The sequence below is a fragment of the Vombatus ursinus genome, unplaced genomic scaffold (assembly GCF_900497805.2).
Source record: "Vombatus ursinus unplaced genomic scaffold, bare-nosed wombat genome assembly UNPS02005659.1, whole genome shotgun sequence".
Taxonomy (NCBI): Eukaryota; Metazoa; Chordata; class Mammalia; order Diprotodontia; family Vombatidae; genus Vombatus; species Vombatus ursinus.
Genome location: NW_020945437.1, coordinates 4,937,697 through 4,964,134, shown reverse-complemented (window position 1 = coordinate 4,964,134; position 26,438 = coordinate 4,937,697). Strand labels below are relative to the sequence as shown.

Here is a 26,438-nt window from a genome sequence, read left to right as displayed (position 1 = left end):
GGAGGGAAGGAGGGAAGGAGGGAAGGAGGGAAGGAGGGAAGGAGGGAGGGAAGGAAGGAAGGAAGGAAGGAAGGAAGGAAGGAAGGAAGGAAGGAAGGAAGGAAGGAAGGAAGGAAGGAAGGAAGGAAGGAAGGAAGGAAAAATGTTTGCAAGGTTTGCTTATAATAATGTCACTTCCCTACATAAGTTCTTTTAAATCTGCTTTAAAATTATGTTCTAGAATGTTGTCAGGGATTGAATTCAAGTTTACTCATCTGTAATTTGAAGAATTCATCTTCTTGCCATTTTTCAAAACTGGAAAAGCATTTGTCCATCTCCACTGTTATGGTACCTCTCCCATTTTTCACTACCCTCAAAGGTCATTAACAATAACTCAGTAATCATCTCTGCCAATTCTTTTGGTATTCTGAGACTTAAATTCATCAAGGAGAATAACGCAGGTTTTCTTATTATCCTTTTTTATCTTGGTTAACAACTCCCTGTTGGCTATTTTTGTTCTGTCTTAGCACCCAATAATATTAACACATCCACCTATAAGTATGAGAAATTACCAAGGGTCAGTACACCTCTGGAGAAAACGTGCCTGGACAAACACTCTGCTGAATAGAACACAAAGAACTAGAAACCTTGGAACTCTCTTTCATGTCTTTAATGTCATATTGCTTCATCATTTAATTATGTCTGTTTCCAAATACAAGATGTTTATAAGCCAGATCATTCACATAATCAGACCTACTTCAAATCCCAACACATTTTAAAAAGATTTCAAAAATGCAATTAACGTTCTGTCTGATGATTTTAGATAAGCAAAATAAACTCTGAAAATAAATTTTCTCTCATGAACTTAACACAGGGAAAGGATTCTGGGAAGATGATGGAGTAGGTCAGAAAACTTTAGGCTCTCCAAATTTCCTCCACAAGAAAAGACAGAACACCACCTCAAAGTGAACATAGATAGCATAAATAAACAAAAGTCCAGGTAAAGTAGTTGTCTTCCTAAGACAACTTGAGAAGACCCCAGAAAAACTAGACATTAAGGGGTAGAAGTTTGGCCTGAGTGAAATGCAAACACCTCCAGGCCTACTCCACAGAATCCACAAGTAACAAGTCCTGGGGGCATCTGGGTTGGGAGGCAGCCTCAGCCTCAGGAACTTTCCCCTCAAAGATAGTGTGGGGGTCAGACAGCTGAGTATGAGCAGATTGAGGGATCTTCCACTGTCAACGGACGCTGGGCACAGATGTACTGACCACACATGGTCCTGGGCTATGGTTGGGGTAGGGAGGAGCTGTCATACACATGGTGGGTGTGGTAGCAGAGAGAGAAGAACCCTGCTGGCTGTGGGCACTTGCAGGACAGCAGAGTTCCTGAGTTCCATTCCAGGGCAGAGAGGACAGTTGAAGTTACATCAGAGGGACCACAGGGAACAAGATATTTGGAGGCAGTGTGGCTAGGGGCCATAGCATTGGGGTTGAGAGGAGTGTCCAAGGTTAGGTCCCAGGAAAGAGCTCAGAAAATAATAGTATGAAGGACCTGAGGCCTGGAGCATCTCCCAAACCTCAACTAGAATTTGATTATAATAACAAGCTGCTAAAAAAAATAATAAAAATGAGTAAGCAAAGTAGAAAGAACCCAATCATAGATAGTCACTATGAAGCTAGAGAAGATCTGGGTTCATAGTCAGAGGAAGATAGTGGAGCTAAAAAAAAAAAAGCCACTCCTTTTTCAATGAGAAATGCCAAATGATCACAAGCCCAAAAAGAATTCCTGGAAGAATTTTAAAAAGGACCTTAAAAATCAAATAGGAGAGATTGAGAAAAAATTAGGGAAAAAGATAAAAGCAATACAAGAAAATCAAGAAAATTAAGAAAAGAAAATCAACCAACTGGGAAAAGAGAATCAAAAACTTAAAGAAGAAAGTAATTCCTTGAAAACTAGAATTGGGCAAAGGGAAGCTAATGATGTGATCAGATGCCAAGAAACAATAAAACGAAATCAAAAGAATGAAAAAATAGAAGAGATGTGAAGTATTTCATCAGAAAAATAATTCTTCTAGTGAAGAGATTACGGAAAGACAATATAAAAATTGCTGGAGTACCAGAAAGTTATGATCAAAAAAAGAATCTTAATATGCTGTTATAAGAAATTATTAAGGAAAATTACCCTCAAGTTCTAGAACAAGAAGGTAAAGCAAAAATACAAAAGATCCACTGATCACCACCTGAAACAGATCTGAGGAGGAAAACTTAAAGAAATACCATAGCCAAGTTTCAAAGTTCCCAAGTTAAGGAGAAAATATTGCAAGCAACAAGAAAAAAATATCAATTTAAATATCACAGAGCTACAATCAGGTTTACACAAGATCTTGCAGTTTCTATACTGACAGACTGTAGGTCTTGGAACATTATATTTCATAGAGCAAAAGAGCTGGGGTTATGACCAAGGGTAACTTACCAAGCAAAGCTAAGTATAATCTTTAATGAAAAAAAAAGGATATTGAAAGATTTTCAGGTATTTGTAACAAAAAGAGCAGAACTTAATGGGAAATTTGACTTATAAGATCCAGGAGAAATATAAGGTAAACATTAAAGATCAATTATAAGGGACTCAATAAGGTCAAACTATTTACTTCTTATATGTAAAAATGTTATCAGTACTCTTTTGACTGTCATTATTTGGGTAGTGTGAAAGGTAGGCTTGGGCTGAGTTGTGTATGATAGGGTGATTATAAAATATAAAATTGCATAAGAGATAAAAAGGAGTAATTATCTCATACAAATGAGGAAAAGTTATATAGTAAAAGCAAGTCAGAATAGGGGGACATCATGCTGGAGCCTTACTCTCAAATGGGTTAAAGAGGAAACAACATATACATCTAGAAGGATATAAAAGTCTTTGAAATTTAGAAAGAAATAAGAGAGGGAGGGGAGGATATAGATTAAGAATTAAAAGGGGAAGGGAATAAAGGAGAAACTCTGAGAAAAGCAGATTAAGGTGGAGGGTGGGAAGAGAGGATAAGGAAGGGACTCTTAAAGGGGTGGGTAGATTAAGGAGTGGGAGGGCAAGACAGCAGGTAGAAGTAAATTAGATGAGTCAGGAGTGATAGGGTAAAAAGGATGAGAAGTATAGTAAAGAAAAATAGGATGGAGGGAAATATACAAGTAATTATAATTTTGAATGTGAATGTGATGAATTTACCCATAAAATGGAAATGGATAGCATAATGGATTAAAAAATCTGAATTCAACAATCTGATACTTTCAGGAAACACAATAAAAATGAGAGATACAGTCAGAGTTAAAAATAAAGAACTAGAGTAGAATTTAATATGTAAAAATAAAAAAAAAAGCTGGGATAGTTATCATGATCTCAGACCAAGTTAAAGTTTAAAATAGATTTAGTTAAAAGAGAAAATGGGGAACTACACTAGGTATTACTAATATTATCCGATATTGTTTTAGACCATTTAAAATAACTAGACAATATAAAATTCCTGAAAATATAACTGCCAAAACAGACAAAGGAACTACATGAACATATATATAAAATACTCTATACAAATAAATTCAGTTAAATAATTGGAGAAATATTCATTGTTCACAGGTAGCCAAAGCCAATATAATACAAATGACCATTTTACCTAATTAATCTATTTATTCAACAAAGGACTATAGTAACTTTGTGTTTGACTAATGTAAAGATTTGATTTATTGGGATAAGAATTCATAATTTGGTAAAGACTGATGAGAAAGCTGGAAAGCAGTTTGGGAGGAATTGGGCATAGACCAATACATTAAAGCATGTACCACGATAAGGTCAAAATTGTTACATGACCTAGATATAAAGAGAGATATCACAAGAAAATTAGAAGACCATGAGCACATCACCTATCAGACTCAAGGAAAAGAGAATAATATACAAAGAAAGAAGAAATAGAGAGCATTGTTGAGGTGTAAAATGGATTTCAATTATTTTAAATTAAAAAGTTCTTATATAAATAAAACTAATATAGCCAAGATTAGAAGGAAAGCAGAAAACTGGGAGAAAACTTTCAGAGACAATCTCTCAGATAGAGGTTTCATTTCTCAAATATATAAAGAACTTCGTCAAATTTATAAGAATATGAATCATACCCCAAATGAGAAATGGTCAATGGATATGAACAGGTAGATAAATTAAAAGCGCACAGCAGAGAACAAAAGAAAACCTAGAAGGAAGCACAAAAAAGCTGGGCAGCTTTGAAAACAAAGTATAGTATTTATTATATAGGTTTTCTTGATATGGAAATTTATTATTTTACATTAAATCCTCTCATATGTTCTGCTGTGTACATGAAATTTTTTTATTTCTTTTCTCATTTTGTATATAAGTTTAAAATAAGTAAAAAAAAAACAAGAACCTAACACAAAAAAGGAAGTCTTTAGTATTCAGAAAGAAATGACAGCTATTTCTAAATAAAATTGATTAGAAATTTAAGAAACCTGTGCTAAGAAAAAAAATGGCTCCATTAGGAAAAATCTCATTAAGATAATTACTGATAAAAAATGAATTTCAAATTACCTAAATGTGTTAACTAATATAATAAGCCTAATTGGGTAGCTCTTTCAGATACAGGCTATTTCCTCCTTAAGGAAATCTATGGTTTTGTGCAGCATTGTGGTAAAGCACTGGCCTGGGTGTTCAGCAATCTGACTTCTTGTCCCACTTCTGCCATTTATTAGTTGTGCAACTTCAGATCACTTCAGATGCCTGGGCCTCAAAGATGCCTTTTTAAACCCAGAATGGGGACAATGATAATACTTTCTTTACTTAACTGATAATCTGCTGTCAGAAAAGCTTTTTTCTCAAGCACAAAGTACATTTTCATTACCCAAGCCTTCAATTAATTTTGTTTTCCAGTGTTATAACTACAGGACAAATAAACAAATTAATAATATAACAAAACAAGTTCAAATGAGGTATTTGAGGTTTGTTGTTTGTTTTGTTTAGCAAAAAAAAAAAAAAAAGCAGATATGTTCCCCTCCTAGGATCAATGCCTAGTCAACCGAATCCCTAATGCCTGTTATAGAAATAATTACAGGAAAATAAGTTTTAGGGTTGTAGTAGCCCTTTAAAATCATCTGATCCAATAATTTTATTTTTCAAGTATTAAAAATGAGGCCCAAAAAGATTCTGAAAAAGAAATCAATATTCAGAATGAATACACTAAGGCTCAGTTGAAGTCTTCATTAGCACCCCTCAAAATTTGTTTTCATTATATTATACTTACTATGCCAGGAAAAATGGAAATCAGTTTTAAAAGACTTTTAAGCCAAGATAAAAGCAAAAACATGCAATACTGCTTAAAATTCATCAGAAAATTTAAGAAAATAATGTACTTGTCTCTATCTGTTAGAATGTGACTCCTAGAGAGCAGAGACTATTTGGTTTTCTGTTTGTATCTCATGAATTTAGCACAGTGCTTTGTACATAGTAAGTGCTTAATAAATGCTTTCATAAAAATTCATTCATTCCTGATGCCTAATAAATGCTTTATCATTCATCACTTCAGTCTGGTTAAAGAAGATTTCACTGAGTTATAGCAAGCATAAAAGAAAATCTAAAGGGGGGAAAAAACACCTAAATTGAAAAAAGAAAACAATGGAACTGATTCTTACCGAATGGCATATGTAGAAGCTGTAATCATGAGGAACAACACCAACACCATGCAGACCCCTGTCAATCCAGGAACTAAAATAAATACATAAATAGATAAATATATGTGCATGCATTTAAATTGTTCTGAGAAAAAGGAGAAAGAGTTATTACTTAGAAATTCAAAGTACTTTTCTCTCTGTTGGAAATACACATCAAAAGCCAAGCCCCTCTGTGTACTTTTCCATTTTAACTGGTTATTTTATTAATTATCATAGTTTTGTAGACACTCATGCAAAATCGATTTCCTCCCTCCCCACTATGAGTGCTTGTATTTTTCATACTGGTTCACATGGCCTGGTGAATACATATGAATTGTTTTTACCTCTCCCAAAATGCACATCACAGCCTGAGACCAGAGAATGTCAGAGAACTTTAGCAACTAATGGCCTTGTTGGTTTGGTTATGCTTTTCCCAGCTTTTAAATTTTTCTCTGAGCTAGCTGCTTACCAAAGGGCCTCATTTTTTTTTCTAATGCTTTTTGGCTGTAGTACCTGAAATACAAAGCCCAATGCTTTTCAAAACAGCACCATTTAAAAAAAAAAACCTGGATGGGAAAATAGATATTTTCAAACAAAGAGATTACAATGCCAGCTGTTGCTAAGGCCATTGGCAGGCCCATTTTTGTTTTGAAATGGAAAACATGCTGAAATTATGCCTTCTGACTGCCTGATGAGAGAAATTATTGCATGTGTACCAAAACCTGCTCAATATAAAAAGAAATGTACAAACTGACATTGCCTTTCAAAATCAGTAAGACAAACAACTGATGAGATCAGGCTAACGGCAGCCTAGATGGAATGGTGGGCAAAATCAAAATGGTTGACATACTAAGTCTAGGAGACAAGGACTGGACTTGCAATTTTACTTGTATAGGAAACTCCAATTGTAGAGGTTGGTATCCTCTGAGCTACTGATATCTTAAAGAGTTGTCTGCTGGCAAATTCCCCCCACTCAGATCAAAGTGTAATCGTAAAATGTTTAACAGAATAAATAAAATCATAATACAGTGTAGATAATGCAAATTTGTGGTTTTCCAAATCAACACGGTAGCAGGGATCTGTTTCCATTAGAATTTGATCTCACTGACCAAGAGCATTGAGAGTATAAGTGACTTGCCCACACTTATTCAGTCAGTTTATATCAGGGCTGAGGTCAGCTATACCACTCTGATGTGCTTCAAAAATTTAAAAAAAAAAACCTCAATCACTAAAATGTCTATACCTTTGACCCAGAGATTCCACTGGGCAAATATTAAAAGATGTCAAAAACAAAAAGAAAGTACCAAAATATCCAGAACAGCACCTTTTGGGGTAGTAAAGAATTAGGAATAAAGCAAGAATCCATCATTTGAAGGAGCTAAACAAACTTTGATAAATGAATGAATGGAATATTGTTGCACTGTAAAAAAGAAATGACAAATACCAAGAATTCAAAGGAACATGGAAATACATGAATTGTTGTAGAGGGAAGAAAGAAAGGAAAGAAAGATCCGTAAGATAATATATATGCATGTGTGTGTCTGTGTGTGTGTAATGACATCACCAATATAAATAAAAAACCCAGTAAAACAAGACTGAATATTGTGTAATTATATTGACCAAACTTAATTCCATTGTAAAATTGAAAAAACAAACAAACAAACAAACCCAACTTTCTTCATTGCAGAAGGGGGACTATTGGTATGGAATACTATATATGATTCCAGTCATACACGGTCAATGTATTGGCTGGTTTTACTGGTTTATTTTTAACTCTTTCTTATTCCTTCTTAGAAGGGATGGCTCAACTGGTAGAGGAGAGAATATATGCAGAAATGAATGTGATACAAAAACAAAAGATATAAATACAAATTATTTTTAAATTTAAATTTAAAATTAAATTTAAATTTAAAAAAAAACATTCTTAACAAGATAGCTTTTGTAGTTTATTGCTACAACACTTATACAAACAATCTGGCATTTAATTGATGTGATCTTGCATTCCTTAGACTATTTTAAGAAATGATGATCTTCTGTGAATTTAATGGACTGGTTCTTGGCTAACAGATAGAAATTAGCTTCCTAGTTCTCTAACTGAAGACTTACCTTATAGGTACTTGCTCTATAGAGTCTGCACTTCACTAGCATAGCAATCTAGAACCTAAGGTCACCTTCATGCCAGAATAAGACTCAGAGGACATTAGCATTGGTTGTATCTCATTAATGCCAGTTAAATGTAACTAACTCTATAGTATCAATCTCTGGTTATTTTACTTCTCCCAATAGAAAATGAGCTCTTTGGGGGCACAAACTGTAGGGCTTTCATATTTTTACTTCAAGCACTTAGCTATGTTGGAACATAGTAGGGACTTAATAAATGCTTATTGACTGAATAATTCATTTTTCTATATAACACAAGCATCATGGATGCCTAAATGCCCCAAGTTAGAAACCCTGGGCCCCTATATAAAGCAGGGTAATGCATTGATATCAAGAGAAGTATTTCCTCATTTTGCTTGTTTTGGACCCAGAGTCAGGAAAGCTTGAGTTCAAATTTGTGTTCACTTAGCTGTATAACCCTGCACAAATCACTTTACCTTAGTCTGTCTCAGTTTCCTCATCTGTAAAATGAGATTCATAATAGCATCTACTTTCTAAGGTTTTATGAGAATAAAATGTGACAATATTTGTAAAATACTTTGCAAATCTTAAAGTGCTATATAAATGTCATCATTATGTTATTATTAGTAACTATCATTATTATTACAGAGTATTCATATCCTTCACTACCATGACTCAGTTTCCTTTTCACTCTGAAACTCTCCTCAATGCCTGGGGTCTTCTAATCCTGGAACATCATTCTACCACACTAGTCTCCTTCTCCCATTGCTAAATTCCTTCTGGATACTTCATTTTGGCAATGGGCCTAAGCTGGCCATCCTTAATTCCCCTCTGGGCTGTCCTTCTGACTCTGGACTTTTCCATCATGTCCCAAGATGAGTACCTTCTCCATCATCCCCCTCCACTTGCTTTTCAGTTCCCTTTTTTATGTGTTGTCTTACCCCTATAGAATGTAAAGTTGTTGTGGGCAAGGATTGTCTTTTTTTTTTGCTTGTATTTTTAATCCCCAGAACTTAGCACAATGCTTTCCACACAGTAAGCACTTAATAAATGTCTGTTGTCTAACTGCCTGCTTCCCTCTGCAAAAAAATACCATAGAATCATGGCCTTTAGAGGCCATCTAGCACAACACCTTGAGATCCGGAGAGGTTAAATTACTTGCCAACATCACATAGATAGTAAGTAGAAGAACCAGAACTGAAACCCAGTTCCTCTCACTATAAATCTGGTGCTTTCTCTCATTACTAAGCACAGTATATGCCTATCTCTAGATGGACTCATTAGCAAAACACTCAAGGTGATTAAAGTGTCATGGTATTAAAGTAGTGGTACCTGAATTTTTACATATGTCACTAGGGACCTTACCGTGATTATAAGTAAAGATGGAATTTGGCAAAGATCAAGCCAAATAGGAACAAGTAAGCTTACCTAACTGTAAATCATAGTCTCTCATAACCACAGTATGTCTATTCAGAAAAATGGGCAAAATTAATTTTTGGTACCTTCTTCCCTAACCACCAGGTGTCTAGTGCATTTATGCTATCCCTCTAGCTTTAAAAAAAAACCCTTACTTGGCTAACCACCCAGGGCTTACCTCCCCTAAAAATTTCTCATCTATCAATGTACCACTTCTTCAACCTACTCTCAAAATTCCTATGGTCATAGAGGCATAGCTGTCTGCTATGTTTGAGGAAAAAGCTATTTGATTGTATTAATCTATACTAGGATATCAATGACTAATAAATAGCCCAACCCTCTAGTTATTTGAAAATTTTAAGTGGCTTCTTATTGACCCCAATGGACCTATAATGGCTGAAATGATGTCATCAGGGTTAGGGGCATAGGGGACTGTGATACAACTTCTCATCACCTCCCTGAAGATAACTGCCTAAGAAGACAGACTATTCTCATTTCATATGGTGTTGGCATATGGTTTTGAAGACCCTGAAAAAAGTATTTGGGAATCAATATGTAAGAAGAATTTAAGCTTATGTCCAAGGCATCTTGTTTTGGAACATGAAAAAAAAAAGTTGTAAAACTAATACTGCAGGTACTGATTACGTTCATAGACTTAGACACAGTAATGAGGGTGTACTACATTATAAACAATGTCTATGGGTATGGAACACTATGTATACTATCACTGACTCCACTAATGTGATGGTTAGTTTGACAGACTTCATTCTTCCTCTCTTTCTCTTTCTTTCTTTCTTCCATTTTCTTCCTTCCTTTCCTCACACTCCTGGGCATGGGGAGCAGGGAAATATATAGAAATAAAGGTGGTGTAAAAACAAAATATCAACCAAATTTTAGTACAAAAAAAAAGACAATTTCTCCTTAGATATTAAATCTCCATCATATATTCATATATTGAGAGAAGAATGTAAATTATGGCATTACAATGAATCAAGAAGATCAGAAGCAGCTTACAAGTCATCCCTGTTGCCTCTGGGAAGAACCAAGCCAGAATATTAGGTTCCTATGCTTTTCATTAAAATATATAAAATAGATGACTACATGAAAAGTATTAAAATGTATCATTCTCATGTAAAGCCAGGTTTCCCAAGAATAGCTTTGATGATAGGAGACTCTGCAATAGTCCAGGGCTTCATGCAATTAGCACAAGTCATTTAAAAAGAGAAACATCTGAAATATCTCAGTATCCATCATTTGGACTGTGCAGTAGATATCCTTTTTGAAAGTTACAAGCATGTTTGCCAAGTATATATACCTCTCTTTCATCTCTCACTTGGTATAAATAATTGGATGATCGTTGATAAAAAGTTCTTTCTCGGGTCAAGCAAAAGTGAGATAGCGTCGGCTTGTCTGTGACATTGAAGATGAAAAACAGAAAAGCCACCAGTTTGAGTTGGCCTCAACAGAGGGACTTGTTTTCTAGACACAAAGGAAGGAGGAAGAACTTCCTACCCCAACTCCCCCACTCTCTGACTCCCCACCTGAAGGCATGGCAAGTGGATCTTGTGACAAGGCAGAAAGAAAGAAATCAAATACTCATTACAACATGGATTAAGTCATGACACATCAAACTGGGCCCACAGAGGCCCTGGCAAGTGCTTCAAGACTTGGGCCAGCGCTGCTTCTTAGTCAGTTGCTTTCTTCACTCCACTCCCTCAATCATCATAAATTTGTCATCACAAATAACATCCTGAACAATTACTTGGTGCTCCTACATGGCAATTAAGGCTCCAAGAATTAGAGGAATGAGCTTCGTGAAGACAACGGAATTAGTAAGACAATTCCCTTCGAAGATCTTATTTAGAAGCAGCTTCTTCAGGTCAATCACCACTCTTACCCACACCTTGGAGTTCCTTATGTGCCTCTTCTACTGTTTCCCCCTTCATCAGGTCCTGTGACCTTTCAGTCAATTGTGTGAAGATGTAAGGAATAATAAAAGCCTGAATGTTTTCTTCTCATATTCACATTATACATGTGAAAATGTTACCATAAAGCTTTGCCTTTTTTGCTTATGTTGATCATAAGAATTTCAGATAGCATGCCCTCTTGCCCTTTGAAATTACTTTTCTTGCTTTGGGGTATACAATAAAACCACCACAGCCAACTCCTTTACAACTAAAAGAAAAACCTATGAATCATCCTTCCATTTATCTCCAACTTCTTTTTTGTCTTCTTACCTTGTCACCAGAATATCAATGTTGACAAGGTTTAGTTCTTTCAATAATATCAGTTTAGTCCGTAGTAAGGAGTCTTACATTTAAAATGCTTGGAGCTAAGATGATCTAAACACTTTCTCATTCTTAATTGCCTTCTCCCTGCTTTTCCATCTTTCCATCTCTGGTCAAAAGTCAAAAAAGTCAAAAAAGCTGAGGGTCATTTTTTCATAAAATATCTTCTTTGTTTTGTAGGTTGCCATGGCAAAATAATTCATCCACTAATGGCCAACCTACTAGTGACAAGCTTCATTGCCTTTAGTTAAACTGGTCCTTGGACGGCAGATGGTGTCATGAGCTCCGTACTTGAAGACATTCCAATGTGGTAGAACCTATGAAACCTGACACTTTAGTGGTATAGTCTTCAAGAAACTGGAGACAATTCCATTTTGTGATGATGCATCAAAGTAGGACTTTGTAGAAGGGAATCAAATTCTACATATTTATTTTGAATTTAAGAGTATTTTTACTACAGTGAACCAAATTGTCATATGTTTAATTCACTTTTAGTACCACAAGATAGGAAATAATCTATATTCCAATCCACTGGAGTCTCTTCTCATGTTTTTTTTTTCTCTACTAAGTGGCAAATCTCCCAAAAGAAAACAAACTGACCTTTCATTTAATGATCAACAAATTTAGATTAAAGAGGATATTTGTTGGTATTTGCTGAATTTGCTTACCTATGAAAAAGGTACTCTAAAATTGAAAGTCCAAAAAAACTTGCAGAGATAGCTTACTATATGTTCAATTATTAACTGTATAATAGCTGGTCTCGGACAATACAAACCAGGAACTTCTCTTAGAGATGAAATTTTCATTTCATGAAATCCTTTTTGAATTACAGTAACTAAATCTACATAAAAAGAATCCAACATAGACTTGCTTTTCTACTTAACTTCCAGTAGTAAATACTTGGAAACTGGAAAATTTGGGTTTAAGCCCCGCCTCTGAAACATAATATCTGTGTGACCCTGGACAAGTCACTAAACCTCTTAGCACCCATAGGCAATTTCAAAGACTCTCTGAGTTGTGTATCAGTTGCTGTTCTGCATTGGCAGAGTTCTTCCCCAAAAGAACCATGAAGCTATGAAATCAAAGCATCAGCTTAAAAAGTACATAAATAAATCTATAGAAAAAAATGAAAAACAGTAAAAATAACTAAAAATGAAAAACAGTAAAAATAACTAACTACAACTAATATTTACATTATATGTATAATATAACTAATATAGCACCTGCCTACTATGTGCCAGATACTGTGCTAAGCATTTTATAAGTATTCTCTCATTCCCCCACCAACCCCAGAAGATAAATATTATTATTACCACTTTATAACTGAGAAAACTGAGGAAAAGCTTAAGTGACTTGCCCAGGGTCACACAGCCAGTAAGTGTCTGAGGCTACTTTAGAATGCAGGACTTTTTTACTCCATTCCCAGTGCTCTAACCACTGTACCATCTAACTGCCCCAAATGTAATATGATTTTAAATTACATTTATAAATATATATTCTATTTCCTTTCCAGTCTAAGATATATACTTTTTATTTCTCATTGCATCTCTAGGGTTTAACCTATATTTTTTGCAATACTTTCATGGTGCCCTTCATTCTCTTCAAAACTTAGTTCAAATACCATCTTCTGCATGAAGTTCTTTGTTGATCCCATAATTGCTAATGCATATTCTCCCTAATTGCTTCACATTAATTGTGTTCTTGCTCAGAATAACTTGTATATGTTGTCTTGATTATAAGGTCCTTGAAAATAGAGACATTTCATTTCTTGCCTTCAGAACCCCAGTACCTAACACAGTGTCTGTCACAGAGCAGGCAATTCATAAATGTGTACTGACTGACTGATTGGTAAGTAAATCCAATTTATATAAAGCAAAAAAGAAATTCAGTTATACTTTATATGCTAGAAATTTTAAATATACAATGTCATAACCTAATTATGTAGCTATTGGACAAAGGGATGGACAGTGGGAGAATGAACCAGCAGGGAAAAGGTATCATTATGTAATTTCCCCTTTTCTTCATAAAGTTCTGGCTCAAAAAGAAAAAATGCTACGTATCCTAAAGAGTAATCTTGTAGCCCAATATTCAACACTAATTCTGAAAAACACAATATATCTTAATATTTCAGCTAAGGAATCTACTGTGATAGTAAGGACTCTATAAGGCTTCCCAGAATCTTCAAAGAAAGCAGCTGATAGCAACTTACCGGTGGTGAAGAGAAGTTTCCTGGGATCCTGAACAAAACAAAGACAAATTATTGAAACAAAACAAAACATAAAAAGATGAATCAGGCATAATTTTGCAAAGGACCCAAGGAACATAAGCACATGTTGGGTAGATATGACACTTCCCTTTCAAAGGGATACTAAAAGCACTCAGTTGTTTCTAAAGTATTTCATATGTTGGAAGGGGCTCTAGGAGTTTGGTGTCATAGGATATATGCCTTCCTTCAGGCATGACCTCAAAGAAACATCTTTAAAAAATCAGGCATCCATCTCTGAAAGTGTATTGGACTAGAAATCAGGAGACCAAGGCTCCAGTCTGTCTCTACCATTTAGTAGCATAACCATGGTCATCCCATTTAACCTTTATGACTCAATTTCCTCATCTGTAAAGTGGAGATGACAATATCTGATCCATTGGCTTCAGGACAGGCGCAGTGTTATTGTGAGAATCAGGTAGAATAATGGATATGAAAGCTCTCTGTAACCTGAAAGATACTATACAACTGCAATATATTCTTATTCCCATTATTAATTCCTTCTATTAATATTAATAGTTAATATTAATTTGTATTGACTCCTACTATTAATATTGTCATCTTTCCGCATGTTTGACGTATCCTTCTCACATGGAAATGAAGTGTCTTTGTCTGTTTCTGCTTCCCTTTCTGTTTCTGTATCTGTCTATGTGTGTATGTATCTCTCTCCCTTTCCTCCTCTCCTTCTCTCTCTCTCAAATTAGATGACTTCCCAACAGCTTTTAGACCACTTTTAGTGATATTGGCAACTGCTTAATTCTGCTTAATCCATTAAGCATAAAGATAACACAGCATCTGTTCCCTTCTTCCACCATTGTGTCAAGGTCAAGGACTAGCTTGATGCAAGGCTAGTCAGAACAAGGTGTAACAAACAGCTCCTGACTTGCGGTAACATAAGCCCTGATCACCCACCTTCCCTACTAGCTCACTATTTAGTGATCTAATTGAGGTATTTGCTAAGCCAGAACTTTTGAATTATAGTAAATTAAATATATAAATAAACTACATTATTAACAATAATTTTAAGCAAAAAAAAGCCACTTTATTTTAGGATTGTTCCTTAAGGGCTAAAGCATCATTATCTGTAAAGTCTAAGACTTTAGAAAGAAAATAATTGATATGATTCAACCATTAGCATTCTTTCACTTACTCATCACATATTAAGAGCATACTACAGGCATACTATTGTGCTAGGAGCTGCTGAAGGTACAAAGCTAACCTTAAAATGTTTATAGTCTAAAATAGAAAGAAGGCACAAAAACCAGAGAACAATAATATACAATTATCACCTGCCATCGACATCAGTCAATAGGATTCTGATCAAATGTCATATAGGCCAGGTTAAGTTTGGAGGTGATAGAAAGCTGGAATAGGCAGCCAGGGAACCAAATTAAAATACTGAGCTACTGAGGTTGGTGACATGGGGAAAAAAAGTGGGAGTGTATCCCAGAGAGATATCATTTAATGTTCCATCCAGCAGGGAGCTGAGCTATTCAAGGATCACAGAAAGGAGGGCTCCAGATTAACAAAGCAAGACATGGAGATGATTGATGAAGATACCCTAAACACTCAAATTATCTTGATGTTTTTAGAAAGAAAGTGCAATTCAAGAGACCTGGTGAAATTGAGCAGCTGTAGTGGAGACACTGATGCTGCTGAACAATAGGAATTAGGAGTGATATCTGGGCAGACATGTTTACAAAGCAGATACTTCTCCAGTTCCCATTATCTGCTGCAAGGGATCTAAAATGGTAATATTGCATATTCCATGAACTAAAAAGGAATTTCAAAAAATTAACTAAACAAATACATTTTAAGATGCTTTAAAAAGTGCAGCAAGTTTCTGATTTCCAAAGAAAACCATCAAACCTCATTAAATGGCACACAAGAGTCAAAAGGAAAATATGATGTCTTAGACTACCCACCTCATCTCGATATCTTGCTGCATTTATTTCAAGGAAATCTTCATTGTAATTCACAGAGAAGTTCAGAGCATTCACCAGATGGGCAGCAACATGGACTCCTAGAAAACCCAACAAGGACCTGATTTATTAGGAGTCTTCTGTGGATGATTTAAGTTCCACTACAAAGGGTCAGTTGTAAAAAAAAAAATGGATTCTGCTTTGACAGCTGCACTGGGAATGGAACATCATAGTTACTTAGAAGTATGATGATAAATAGGCAGTTTTTTAGTTATAAATGGAGCTGTATTAGAAAAGGATCCATGTTGGAGAAATCATACTAGTGAATACTTATTATATTTATTTATAAATGTGATGGCAGACTAGAAAATATCAATAACAATAACTAGCATTTATAACACTTTAAGATTTGTAATATGCTTTAGAAATATCTCATTTATCCCCACAAGCCCTGGATGTATATGTTACTATTATCCTCATTTTACAGATGATGAAACTAAGGCAGACAGAGGCTACATGACCTGTTCAGGGTCACATAATTAACAAAAGTCTGAGACTGAATTCAAACTCAGATCTTCCTGACTCCAAGAGAAGCACTCTATTCATTGCAGCACCTAGTTGCCACCGTATCCCACAATCTCTCTCTCCCTCTACATACCCCCAACTTATGTATAGTATATTACAATGGCTGATTGAGTGTGCATGTCCCACAGCAGAGAATGTGACAGAGAAAAAACAAGGCCACACCATCAATCTAAGGGATAGACACTAAAGAAGAAATGCCCACACTAATCAATCAATCAAAAAGCATTTATTAAGTACCTAGGTGGTACAGTGAATAGAGTGCCAGGCCTGGAGTCAGGAAGACCTAAGTTCAAGTCCAGCCTCAGACATTTGCTAGCTATGTGACCCTGGGCAAGTCCCTTAACCATATTTGCCTCAGTTTCCTCATCTATGACATAAGCTGGAGAAGGAAATGGCAAACCAGTTCAGTATCTTTGCCAAGAAAATCCCAAAAAGGTTCACAAAGACATGACTGAAAATGAGTAAGTAAAAAAAAAAAAAAATACATGATGGGCACTGTTAAATGCTAGGGATATAACAAAAGAAATGAATCAGTCTCTGCCTTAAGGAGCTTATATTCTAATATATCCTCAAGCTAGTGAACTGGCAAAGATGTTCATCATAGGATCATACGTTTAGAGTTAGAAGGGACTTAAAAAGGATATCAGTTCACACTCCCTCTTTATACAGATGAGGAAATTAAGGCTAAGAGGGATTAAATGATTTGCCCAGAGTCACATAGCTAGTAAGTACTTGAGACACAATATGAACTCAGGTCATCCTGATTCCAAACCCCCAGAGCTCTATCCATCATACCACCCAGCTGCCTTATAAAGATGAAAGATTGGGGAGGTCAATGTTGGAGTGGCTATGGTAAGACAGGTATCCTAATATACCACTGCTATGTAAATCCACTTACCAAACTTAACTGGACATGGCATTATTCTAGAACTACAAAGCTCCTGTTGTTTAAGAGTTTCTATAGTATATTTTCATTTTCAAACACCTTTTTATTCATTGAATCCAGCTGTAAGTTTTTTAAGTTTTTTTAAAATGTTGTTTCTCCTCACAATCTGAAATAAAACCATTGCCTTTCAACAACATAGACATGACCTGCTCTAGGGGGAACATTGGGTTCTTATAATATGACATATATTAATAAAAGCAATTATCTGTGGGTCTTTCTAAGGATACATACAAGTCTAATCTTTTTGACAAGAAAGCCATTATTCACAGTCAACAGTTAAACTCCCCCACAAGAAAGTTACTATCCATAGCAAATTGTAACTCTAGCACTTTTTAAGGTCTTTCTGCTAGACAAGCCTTCAATCTTATAAAATCTTACCTGAAAAGATGCAGATGGTAACACCACAGGTTATGTGGAAAGTTCTACTTTTATCTAAAAGCCTTCTTGTTCTTCTGCTTGCAACCTAAAATTTGAAAAAAAAATTAACAAATTCTTTTGCTAAAATACAGTAACAGGCTAAACTGTATAAAATATCTAATCATATAGGGAAAAAATCATTCAGCTCCTATTTTAACAATGTTTTACTTTCAGAGAATGTGGAGCAATCAGACAAAGAGCACTATCTATCCACTGAGCTATCTCCAGTCATCCTCATGAATACCTGGCCACTGGACCCAGATGGCTCTGGAGGAAAAAGTGAGGCTGGTGACCTTGCACAGGCCTCCTGCACTCAAAACAAAGTCAATTGCAAGTCATGTCATCATCTCCCTGACACCATGGTACTCTTTGAAAATGAAGAACAAACACAACTATCTATCCTCACCTTCTTTACCTTCTCCCTTTGAAACCTGGGAGCCAAAACGTAGTGGCCTAAAATAAGAATTCTGAGTACAAAGTTTGAGAACTCTTAGGATAATTTTATGTTTGTGACTGACTAAATTAAAAATAAAGGAAGTTCAAAAAACAATGCAACAAGCTGGCATTCTGTGGTTTTCCATTCATTTGAGGTATTGCATAGTGGGGAGCTGGCAAAGCAATCCCAAAACAACAATGATTTTTTTAAATGATTAAAAGTAAATAACTCTGTAACACTTAAGTAAAGGGGGGGGAGGAATATTTATTTATCTATTTTATTCACTTAGAGCCTGGATGTGGGATTTCATTGGTTTAGGGAATTACAGTGAGAAAATTTCCTCTCTCAGTGCAGACTGACAAGTAATTGTTCCCTGTCTTAAAGTATTACCTTATTGTATGTGTGTAAATAGATTGAATGGTTTATCTTAATAAATACTTACTAAAGTCCCTAACACAGGTGAGATATTATGATAAGTGTTGTGGATACATAAGGATAAAAATTACAATGGCTGCTCTCAATGAGTTTACACTCTAATCAGGGCAATACAGCATGTACCAAGTAAATATGATGCTATGTAAAATGAGATAAGAGTAAAGGAGAAGTTAAGGTAAAAATATTTAGGAAAATTTGAAGATGGATCAATCAACTATGGAGAAGCCGATGGAGGTGTGAGGGATGGGGAATAGAATCAAGGAAGGTTTCATGAAAAATGCAGCATCAGAACTGAGAAGAGAAGCATTTCACCTGATCTGAGGAATGAGAGAACAAACTGAGATAGACAAACAGCTAACAGTGCGATTCAGCCAAAGCAGAGTATATAAAGAGTAAGAGTGTGAGATAAGGATACAATAGTAGACAGCAGCCAAACTGGGGGTGTTCTTAAGCGATAAGTTAAGGAGTTGTATTTGACCCTATATGTAATAGGGAGCCACTAAAGGTTTTTGAGCAGGTGAATGGTATGGTGAAATGGAAAGCAGGGGAATTATTTTGGCAACTGTGTGAAATGTCCTACACACACACACACACACACACACACACACACACACACACACACATTAAAGGCATTGGGGAGTTCTAGTGGTGAGAATACTCACAGAGATGAAATCATGGACTCTTGAAGCATTGAAAGTATGATTGAATAGGAAATAAACTGTAACAAAGGAAACCTAAGTATTGTAATAATAACATTCTTCAATTAAGGTGCTAGCCATGCCAAGCAGGAGAAAGAAAAGATGTGTGAGTTAGGAGGTAGAATCAATAGTTGTTGGCAACTAATTGGGTGCTGGAGGAGGGAGAGAGGGAAAGGAAAGGATCGAAAGCAACTTTCAAGTTTAAAGCCTTGGTGACTGAGAGAATGGTGGTTCCTCAACAGAATCAAGAACATGAGAGATTTGGGGAACAAGTTTGTAGAAGATTGGGAAAGGAGGGGAGATAGTGAGTTCAGTTTTAGACACCCAGATGAAGACAGCTAGTAGGGAGCTGAAATCTAAAAGTAGAGAGCAAAGAAAGATGAAGGCTTGAGATATTGTTTTGGGAATCATTCATAGGAGCAATAGTTAAGGTCAGATGAGCAGATGAAATTGCCAAGAAAGAGACTATAAGGAGAAAAGGAAATAAAAGCAGGGGACAGAGCCTTGCAGGACACCCTCACTTCACTTAGTAGGGCAGTTGTAGGAAGATGAACCAAAAGAGGACCAAAAAGGAGGGTTAGACAGATAAGAGTAGGATAAAGAAAGAGAGCAGTGCCACAGAAACTGAAGAATTAAGATGCATCAAGGGCAAGATGGGCAATAGTTTTGAATGTTACAGAAAGGTCAAAGCTGCTTAGACCTCAGAAAGATCTCACACATATATGTGGGGTGGATAGAAAGATGACGAGGTCCTTGAGAGCTGGCACTGTCCCATTTGGTTTTCCACCTGGAATTTGCACTCCACAGCAGCTCCGCCCCTACCTTCTGGGAGCCCCGCAGGAAGGCCAACAATGTCCGGCACATCGGTAAAAGAATAAGACTGCAGTTGAAGTTGAGAACTGATGCTGAAGCTCTGCTTAGACACAATCCTAGCTGAACAAATAAGACAAGAGTCACAATACAATCAAAAACCAAATTACAACCACCTAGCATGCATGACTCATCACTACCCCCAAATGTGTTCTATTTCTCCATATGCACTATTATGGGCCTCATGTCACAGTTGTAGAAACTGAGGCAGACAGGCTATGTGATTTGCCCAGGGTCACACAGCTAGCAAGTATCTGAGACTGGATTTTAACTTTGATCTTTCTGACTTCAGGACCAGTGCTCTATCCACTGTGCCACCTACTTGCCTTTCAGGAAACCAAGGGTAGATGAAAATAAAGATGGAATTTCTTTCTCATTTTATAAATCCCCTAAAATTTATCCATGGATTCCAAGTTATGAATTCCTGTTCCAAATGCTCTCTACTTTCTTGGTTTCCATGACACCAAACTGTCATGGTTTTTCTCCTCCTCTTTGACCCCTTTTTTGTGAGGTTACTCATCTTCTACCCACCCTTTACAATTCTGTCTTTGGTCCTATTACATGTTTTCTCTCCACCCCCATAAATTCTTCAATTACCACTTCTATGGAGATGATTTTCAAATTCCTGTTCCCAGAGTTCCAGTGCTAGATCTCTGTCTGCTTGATATGCTCACATGGAGATCTCTTCAGAACCTAAAACTCAACATTCCTAATTCTGAACTCATCAGCTCTCTCCAAAATCTATTCCTTCCCCTGACTACCCTATTTCTGTTGATAGCGCTATCATTCACCCAGTAATCCAGGGAATAAAATGGCTCAGGTTTTATTTTTCCCCCTCTACTTATACCCCCAAATTTAATCAACTACCAAATCCTATTAATTCCAACTAGCCTGTCCTTTCTACTCTCACTGTAATCAACCTAGCCCAGGCTTCAATCACATTTGACCTGGATTCAATTCAACAAACATCAAGGGTCTAATTTGTTAAGAGCATTGTGCTAGGTCCTACTAGAAATACAAATTGTAGATAAGATATCATATCTGTCTTCATAAAGCTTACAACCTAGCAAGTGAATAAGACACAAATAAAAGAAATCATGAAACCCTACATTATATAGTATTTGAATTAGAAAGATAAAAAACAAAGCACTACATGAGATCCAAAGGGTAAGGGCATTACTCCATAGAGGAGGTGGTATTCAAGTTGGGCTTTAAAGGTTGAAGGGGAATTCCATGATATTTTTTTTATCCCACTCCTGACTCAGTTCCAAAACTTCTCTTTTCTCCTCAAGCCAGCTATTCCACTCCCTCCTTCATTCCATTTTAGCATAAGGTCTTGACTCATACTTCACTGGAAAAAAACCAAAGACATCAAACATAAGCTTCCCCTTTTCCTCAGTTATAAACTTCAAGGCACCTCCACATCATCCCCTTTCTCCTTATTTGTTTCAGTCTTAAAGGAAAAAAAAAATGGATATAATGCCTCTGAAGTCGCTTAACACCTTATCCTCTTTACAAATGTCAACCATTCTGCTTTGGTGGTCAGTACCTCTTCCAGGAGCTTTTGAAGATGAACATCCCTTCTCTCTACCTAATTTTTATTCTTTATTCACTGGATCCTTCCTTATTGCTTAAAGATATGCCCAGGGAGCATTTGTAACTTAAAATTTTTAAAAAGAATGTTTAAAATGGTTTTTACCTGTACTTGGAAAAAATATTAAAAATATGTTCTGACATCCCTATTCTTAAAAAAAAAAACTTCACTTGATCCCACCATCCTTTCGATCAATGGTTCTATCTCCGTCCTATCTTTCCACAGTCATACTTTATACTTATTCATTCTTAGCTATCTATAATCTACAATAAGCTATCTACAATCCTTGCATCAATTTTCTCACCTTTCACTAACTTCTCAACTCTTTTTAATCCGGCTTCTGGTCTCATTACTCAACTGAAAATACTGTGTTCATGATCACTTCTAATCTCTTAGGTGAAAAATCTGATTGCTTCTCTCATTTTTCAACCCTCTTGACCTCTCTGGAGAATTGAACATGTTGATCACTTCCTCTTTCTATATATTCTCTCTGTTGTTTTTTTTCCCCGATTTTTCCTGTATGGTTCTCCTCATAACTTTCTATTTGTTCCCAAATTCCTTTGCTAGATCATTACTCATGTCCTACTCCCCTCAGTATAGTTATACTCCACAATGTTAGCCTGGGCTTTCTTCTCTTCACTCTCTACCCACTTTCTCATCAGTTCCTAGAGATTCAACTGTGATTTTTGTATATATAACAATATGTCAATCTCTGGTATCCCTTTTGAACTCCAAGCATGTGTCCACAAATGTCTGTGGAATATCTCCAACTAGATGTACTACAAGTATTTCAAACTCAATATGTTGAAATAAAACTGATTCTTTCCCCTAAAGCCTTCCCAATACGTTTGTTGATTTTTATTGATTGATTGGCTAAAAACTATCTTAAGATATTTCCTTTAAAACCCTCAGCAGTATAGAAGTAATAAAACCAGATAGTGAGTTTTACCCAGGAATAAGCATTTTATGGCCGAGTTTTACCCAAGAATAAGGTCAGGAATAATATAAAGCCAGGTGGGGAATTGTAAGATGACAGCTAGCTAACATTAAATGGCAAAACTTTGGGATCAAGCATGAGCATAGAAATAACTGAAGCCATGCCAGGGAAGATGCAAAAAAAGAATACGAGTAATTGAACCAGACACAAAGAGGGTAAACAAAAAACTTAACATGACTGAAAGTATAGAAGAGACAGAAGAACAGGCTGTGGATAGACACTACAGTTTGAGCATATGATCTTAGAAGTATTTTGACATCTTTGAGCTAGTGAAGTCTAAGATATGACTGTGTTAATGTTTGGCTGAAATTGGACCAATGGTGCTGAGGAGATTAAAGGATTGTACTGGTAGAATAACATAAGGTTTGCCAACATAAATGATCAAGTCTTCTTGGATAATGGCAACAGGTAGGATAGAGAAGAAACTGAATCAGGAACTAAATTTCTCCTTTTACCTATTATAGCCTTCCTTAAATCATAGCAATTTTTGTACACTTCTTCCTCTCCCCTCCTTCCCTGAATACATTATAAGATCTTATGTAAGGATTGTTTATGTTATTTCATTTTTTTATCCTTAAGGCCTAGTATGAGTTGCACATTATTATCCCTAGCGGTTAACACATTAGTTGAATGTAGTAAATGCTTAACATATATTCAGTTAAATGTATTGAGCACTTTATATAGATTATCACATTGATCTCTATACAACTTTTTATGGTAGATAATGCAAAAATAATTATCCCCATTTTATAGGTAAGAAAAATGAGGCTTAAAGAGGTTAAGAACTTCATCCAAGGTCATAGAGATAAGAAGTAACAGACAGAATTTTGAACACTGGTCTTTTGATTCCAAACACATTACCTAATATATGCCATAAATGCTTCCAGAAGAAAAATATGAGACGCTCTAGATGGCTACCTGGTAACACACACACACACACACACACACACACACACACACACACATCTACCTAGTCATATGATAGGTTCTTCGACTGAATGAAGAAGCGGTATATCTTGGGCATAACGGCCTTTCTCATCTCGCATACCAAAGCTTTCCATTCACATCCACTGGAACACTTCAAAAGCCCACACACTTCCCTGGAGCTGGATCCATATATACTCTTTTAAAGCTTAGTATGAATAATCAGACATGCTCTCCATGCAGGAAGACTAAGGATTATTAGCTAGATGCCTGGATTGACATTCAGCATTTACTAGGCTGCTTTGTCATATCTTTCTGAGGTCTTCCCTACCAGACCTGTGTAATCTACCCCAGGCCAGGAACTGAGCCTATCTAAGTCTTTGTATTTCCCGTGTTTCCCTCAGAATTCTTAACTCAGAAAGAAGGTAAGAAATAGTGAATGCTGATGAGGGAAGTTGTCAAGACCTCACTTTTTTTTTTTTTGGAAGTTTCTATAGCACAGAGAGCAGAGCCATAAGCCCAGGCAACTTGATGAATTGGAAACCTGTCAAAGATTATAGTGTGTGGGCATTATGTATACATATACATATATGCATATATACATATACACACAGACATACATACATGTATGTGTGGAAAGAGAGAGAGAGAGCTACTAAGAGGTTGTGTAGTGGATAGAACACTAGGCCTTAAGTCAGAAAGACCTGAATTCAAATCCACCTCAGACACTTACTAGCTGTGTGACCCTGGGCAAGTCACTTAACCCTTTTGCCTCAGTTTTCTCATCTGTAAAATGAGCAGGAGAAGGAAATGGCAAACTGCTCCAGTATTTTTGCCAAGAAAACCCCAAATGGGGTCACAAAGAGTTCAACATGACTAAAACAACAACAACAGTATATGTGTGTATATGTATACAGAAATATATATATATGTGATAGTAATAGCTCACAGTTTCAAAGTGACATAGATTTGAAATGGGAAGGGACCTCTAAGGTCATCTAGTCAGTTCTCACCCCCCCATTTTAAAGATAAAGAAACTGAGGCCACAGAGGATAAGTAATTGCATAAGATCACAAGGGTAATTAGTGGTAGACCTGTGACATGAAACTAGCCCCTCTGACTCTCATTTTCCTCATGACTGCTCTGTGAGATATTAAGATGTGTTATGACCCAACCAGATGGGGAAACTCAGAAAGAACTCGAAGGTGTTAAGCGACTTCAGAGGCAGAACTTCATCTAAGGTCACAGAGATGAAAAGTAATATATACACAGTATCTGACACATGGGACTTGTCTGCTTTAAAGGTGTTGGGTTTATTTTATTTTGTTTTGTTTTGTTTTGTTTTTTTGCGAGGCATTCAGGGTTAAGTGACTTGCCCAGGGTCCCCCAGCTAGTGTCAAGTGTCTGAGATGGGATTTGAACCCAGGTCCTCCTGACTCCAAGTCAATATTTTTGCCACCTAGCTTAGTTGGGCAAAAATATTGCATCACTCCCAAGGCATTGAGAAGAGGCATTCTTGTAACGGTGTTGTAGTAACCAGTGAGAAAGACTTAGCTTACCCTCAGATAAGGATGTCAGTGGTAAACAGAAAATAGGAATAGGGCAAAGTATATAGTTTGTACTTTTTCTACACAGTCAAGGCTTATTAAATGCTCATTGATTTTAAATTTTAAACAAGATAAAAATGAGAGCTATTATTTCAACATGAATGTTGATGTCCCTTCACTAAACTATTATCACAATTTTCATGGCTCAAGAATTCAACTCAGAAACATTTACTAAGACCTATGGGCTTAGTAAAATAAAAAAAAAATTTAAAAGGGCTAATTCAGGTATACTGTATGAACTAGCTATTTGATGCATCCCAATTGTCTAGGTTACCAGTGATACTCTTATCTCAGGGCAAACTGAGTGTCATGCTGATTACCACAACTAATAATAACTAATATTTATGTAGCATTTATGTTTTGTCTTTTATATAGATTACTTCATTTGAGCTTTATAACAACTATGTGAGGTAGGTGTTATTATTCCTATTTCACATCTGGGGAAACCGAAGCACATAAAGGTCAAGTGACTTGCCCCAGGTTATACTGCTAGTAAGCGTCTGAGACAAGATTCAAACTCAAGTCTTCCTGACTTTAACTGGCTCTTTATACTGTGCCAGCTACCAGCTTGCACTATGAGAAGAACTTTTCAAGGAAGATCATCCTTTGGGACTGATACAACACCTTCTCAACTAATTTTAAACCAAATGCATGTTTAGTACACCATCTATGAGTATCTTGGTCTATTCGACACATGTTTTCAATAAAAGGAGCATCCTTCGAACATGAATAATAAAGACTGCAATACTTGTTATGAAGTCAGCATAAAGTGACACTATTTTAAAAAATATGAACTGTTTGTGGAAGTCAGATGATTTTCTTGAAATAAAAGTGGTAGGGCTTAAGGGAACTCTAAATTACTACTGGCAGAACATCTTCTCTTTTACACATTGTTTACTGTCCTCACATGAAATATTGTTACGGAACAGGGAAAGGGCCAATGTAAAAAGGAAGACTATTTTTTAGGAAGGCAATAATTTGTATAACTGGTAAATAAAATAATTAACATTTTAATCAAATTAGACAGTCCCAAAATGAAAATTTAATAAATATCCTAAATAGAGAAAAAATATGATTGTACTAAATACATGAAAGCATCATTTCCCCCTTCTCGCTTAGAAATCATCTGATTTTTTTTGTGGAATGGAGATTTTTGTATCTTCAGGAAACAGATCAGGAGTTATCTTTTTTGATCTGGCATCCCCTAGTGGAGAATTTTCTATATGCTTTTTATGACAAATGCTAG

General features: G+C 36.0%; 1 protein-coding gene across 2 annotated transcripts in view; it reads right to left on the bottom strand.

The window, feature by feature from the left end:
* The window catches only part of NOX4 (NADPH oxidase 4), a 223,993-nt gene that overhangs the window by 164,987 nt on the left and 32,568 nt on the right, over window positions 1–26,438 (bottom strand). Inside the window, exons 3-7 of one of the 2 annotated variants that reach the window (XM_027848190.1) lie at window positions 20,023–20,133; window positions 17,593–17,677; window positions 15,687–15,784; window positions 13,708–13,735; window positions 5,656–5,728 (exon numbers count right to left, since the gene is read on the bottom strand). In XM_027848190.1, coding sequence (XP_027703991.1) covers window positions 5,656–5,728; window positions 13,708–13,735; window positions 15,687–15,784; window positions 17,593–17,677; window positions 20,023–20,133 — 395 coding nt within the window. The remainder of the gene's footprint in view (window positions 1–5,655; window positions 5,729–13,707; window positions 13,736–15,686; window positions 15,785–17,592; window positions 17,678–20,022; window positions 20,134–26,438) is intronic. The other variant, XM_027848191.1, reaches the window with a different exon arrangement.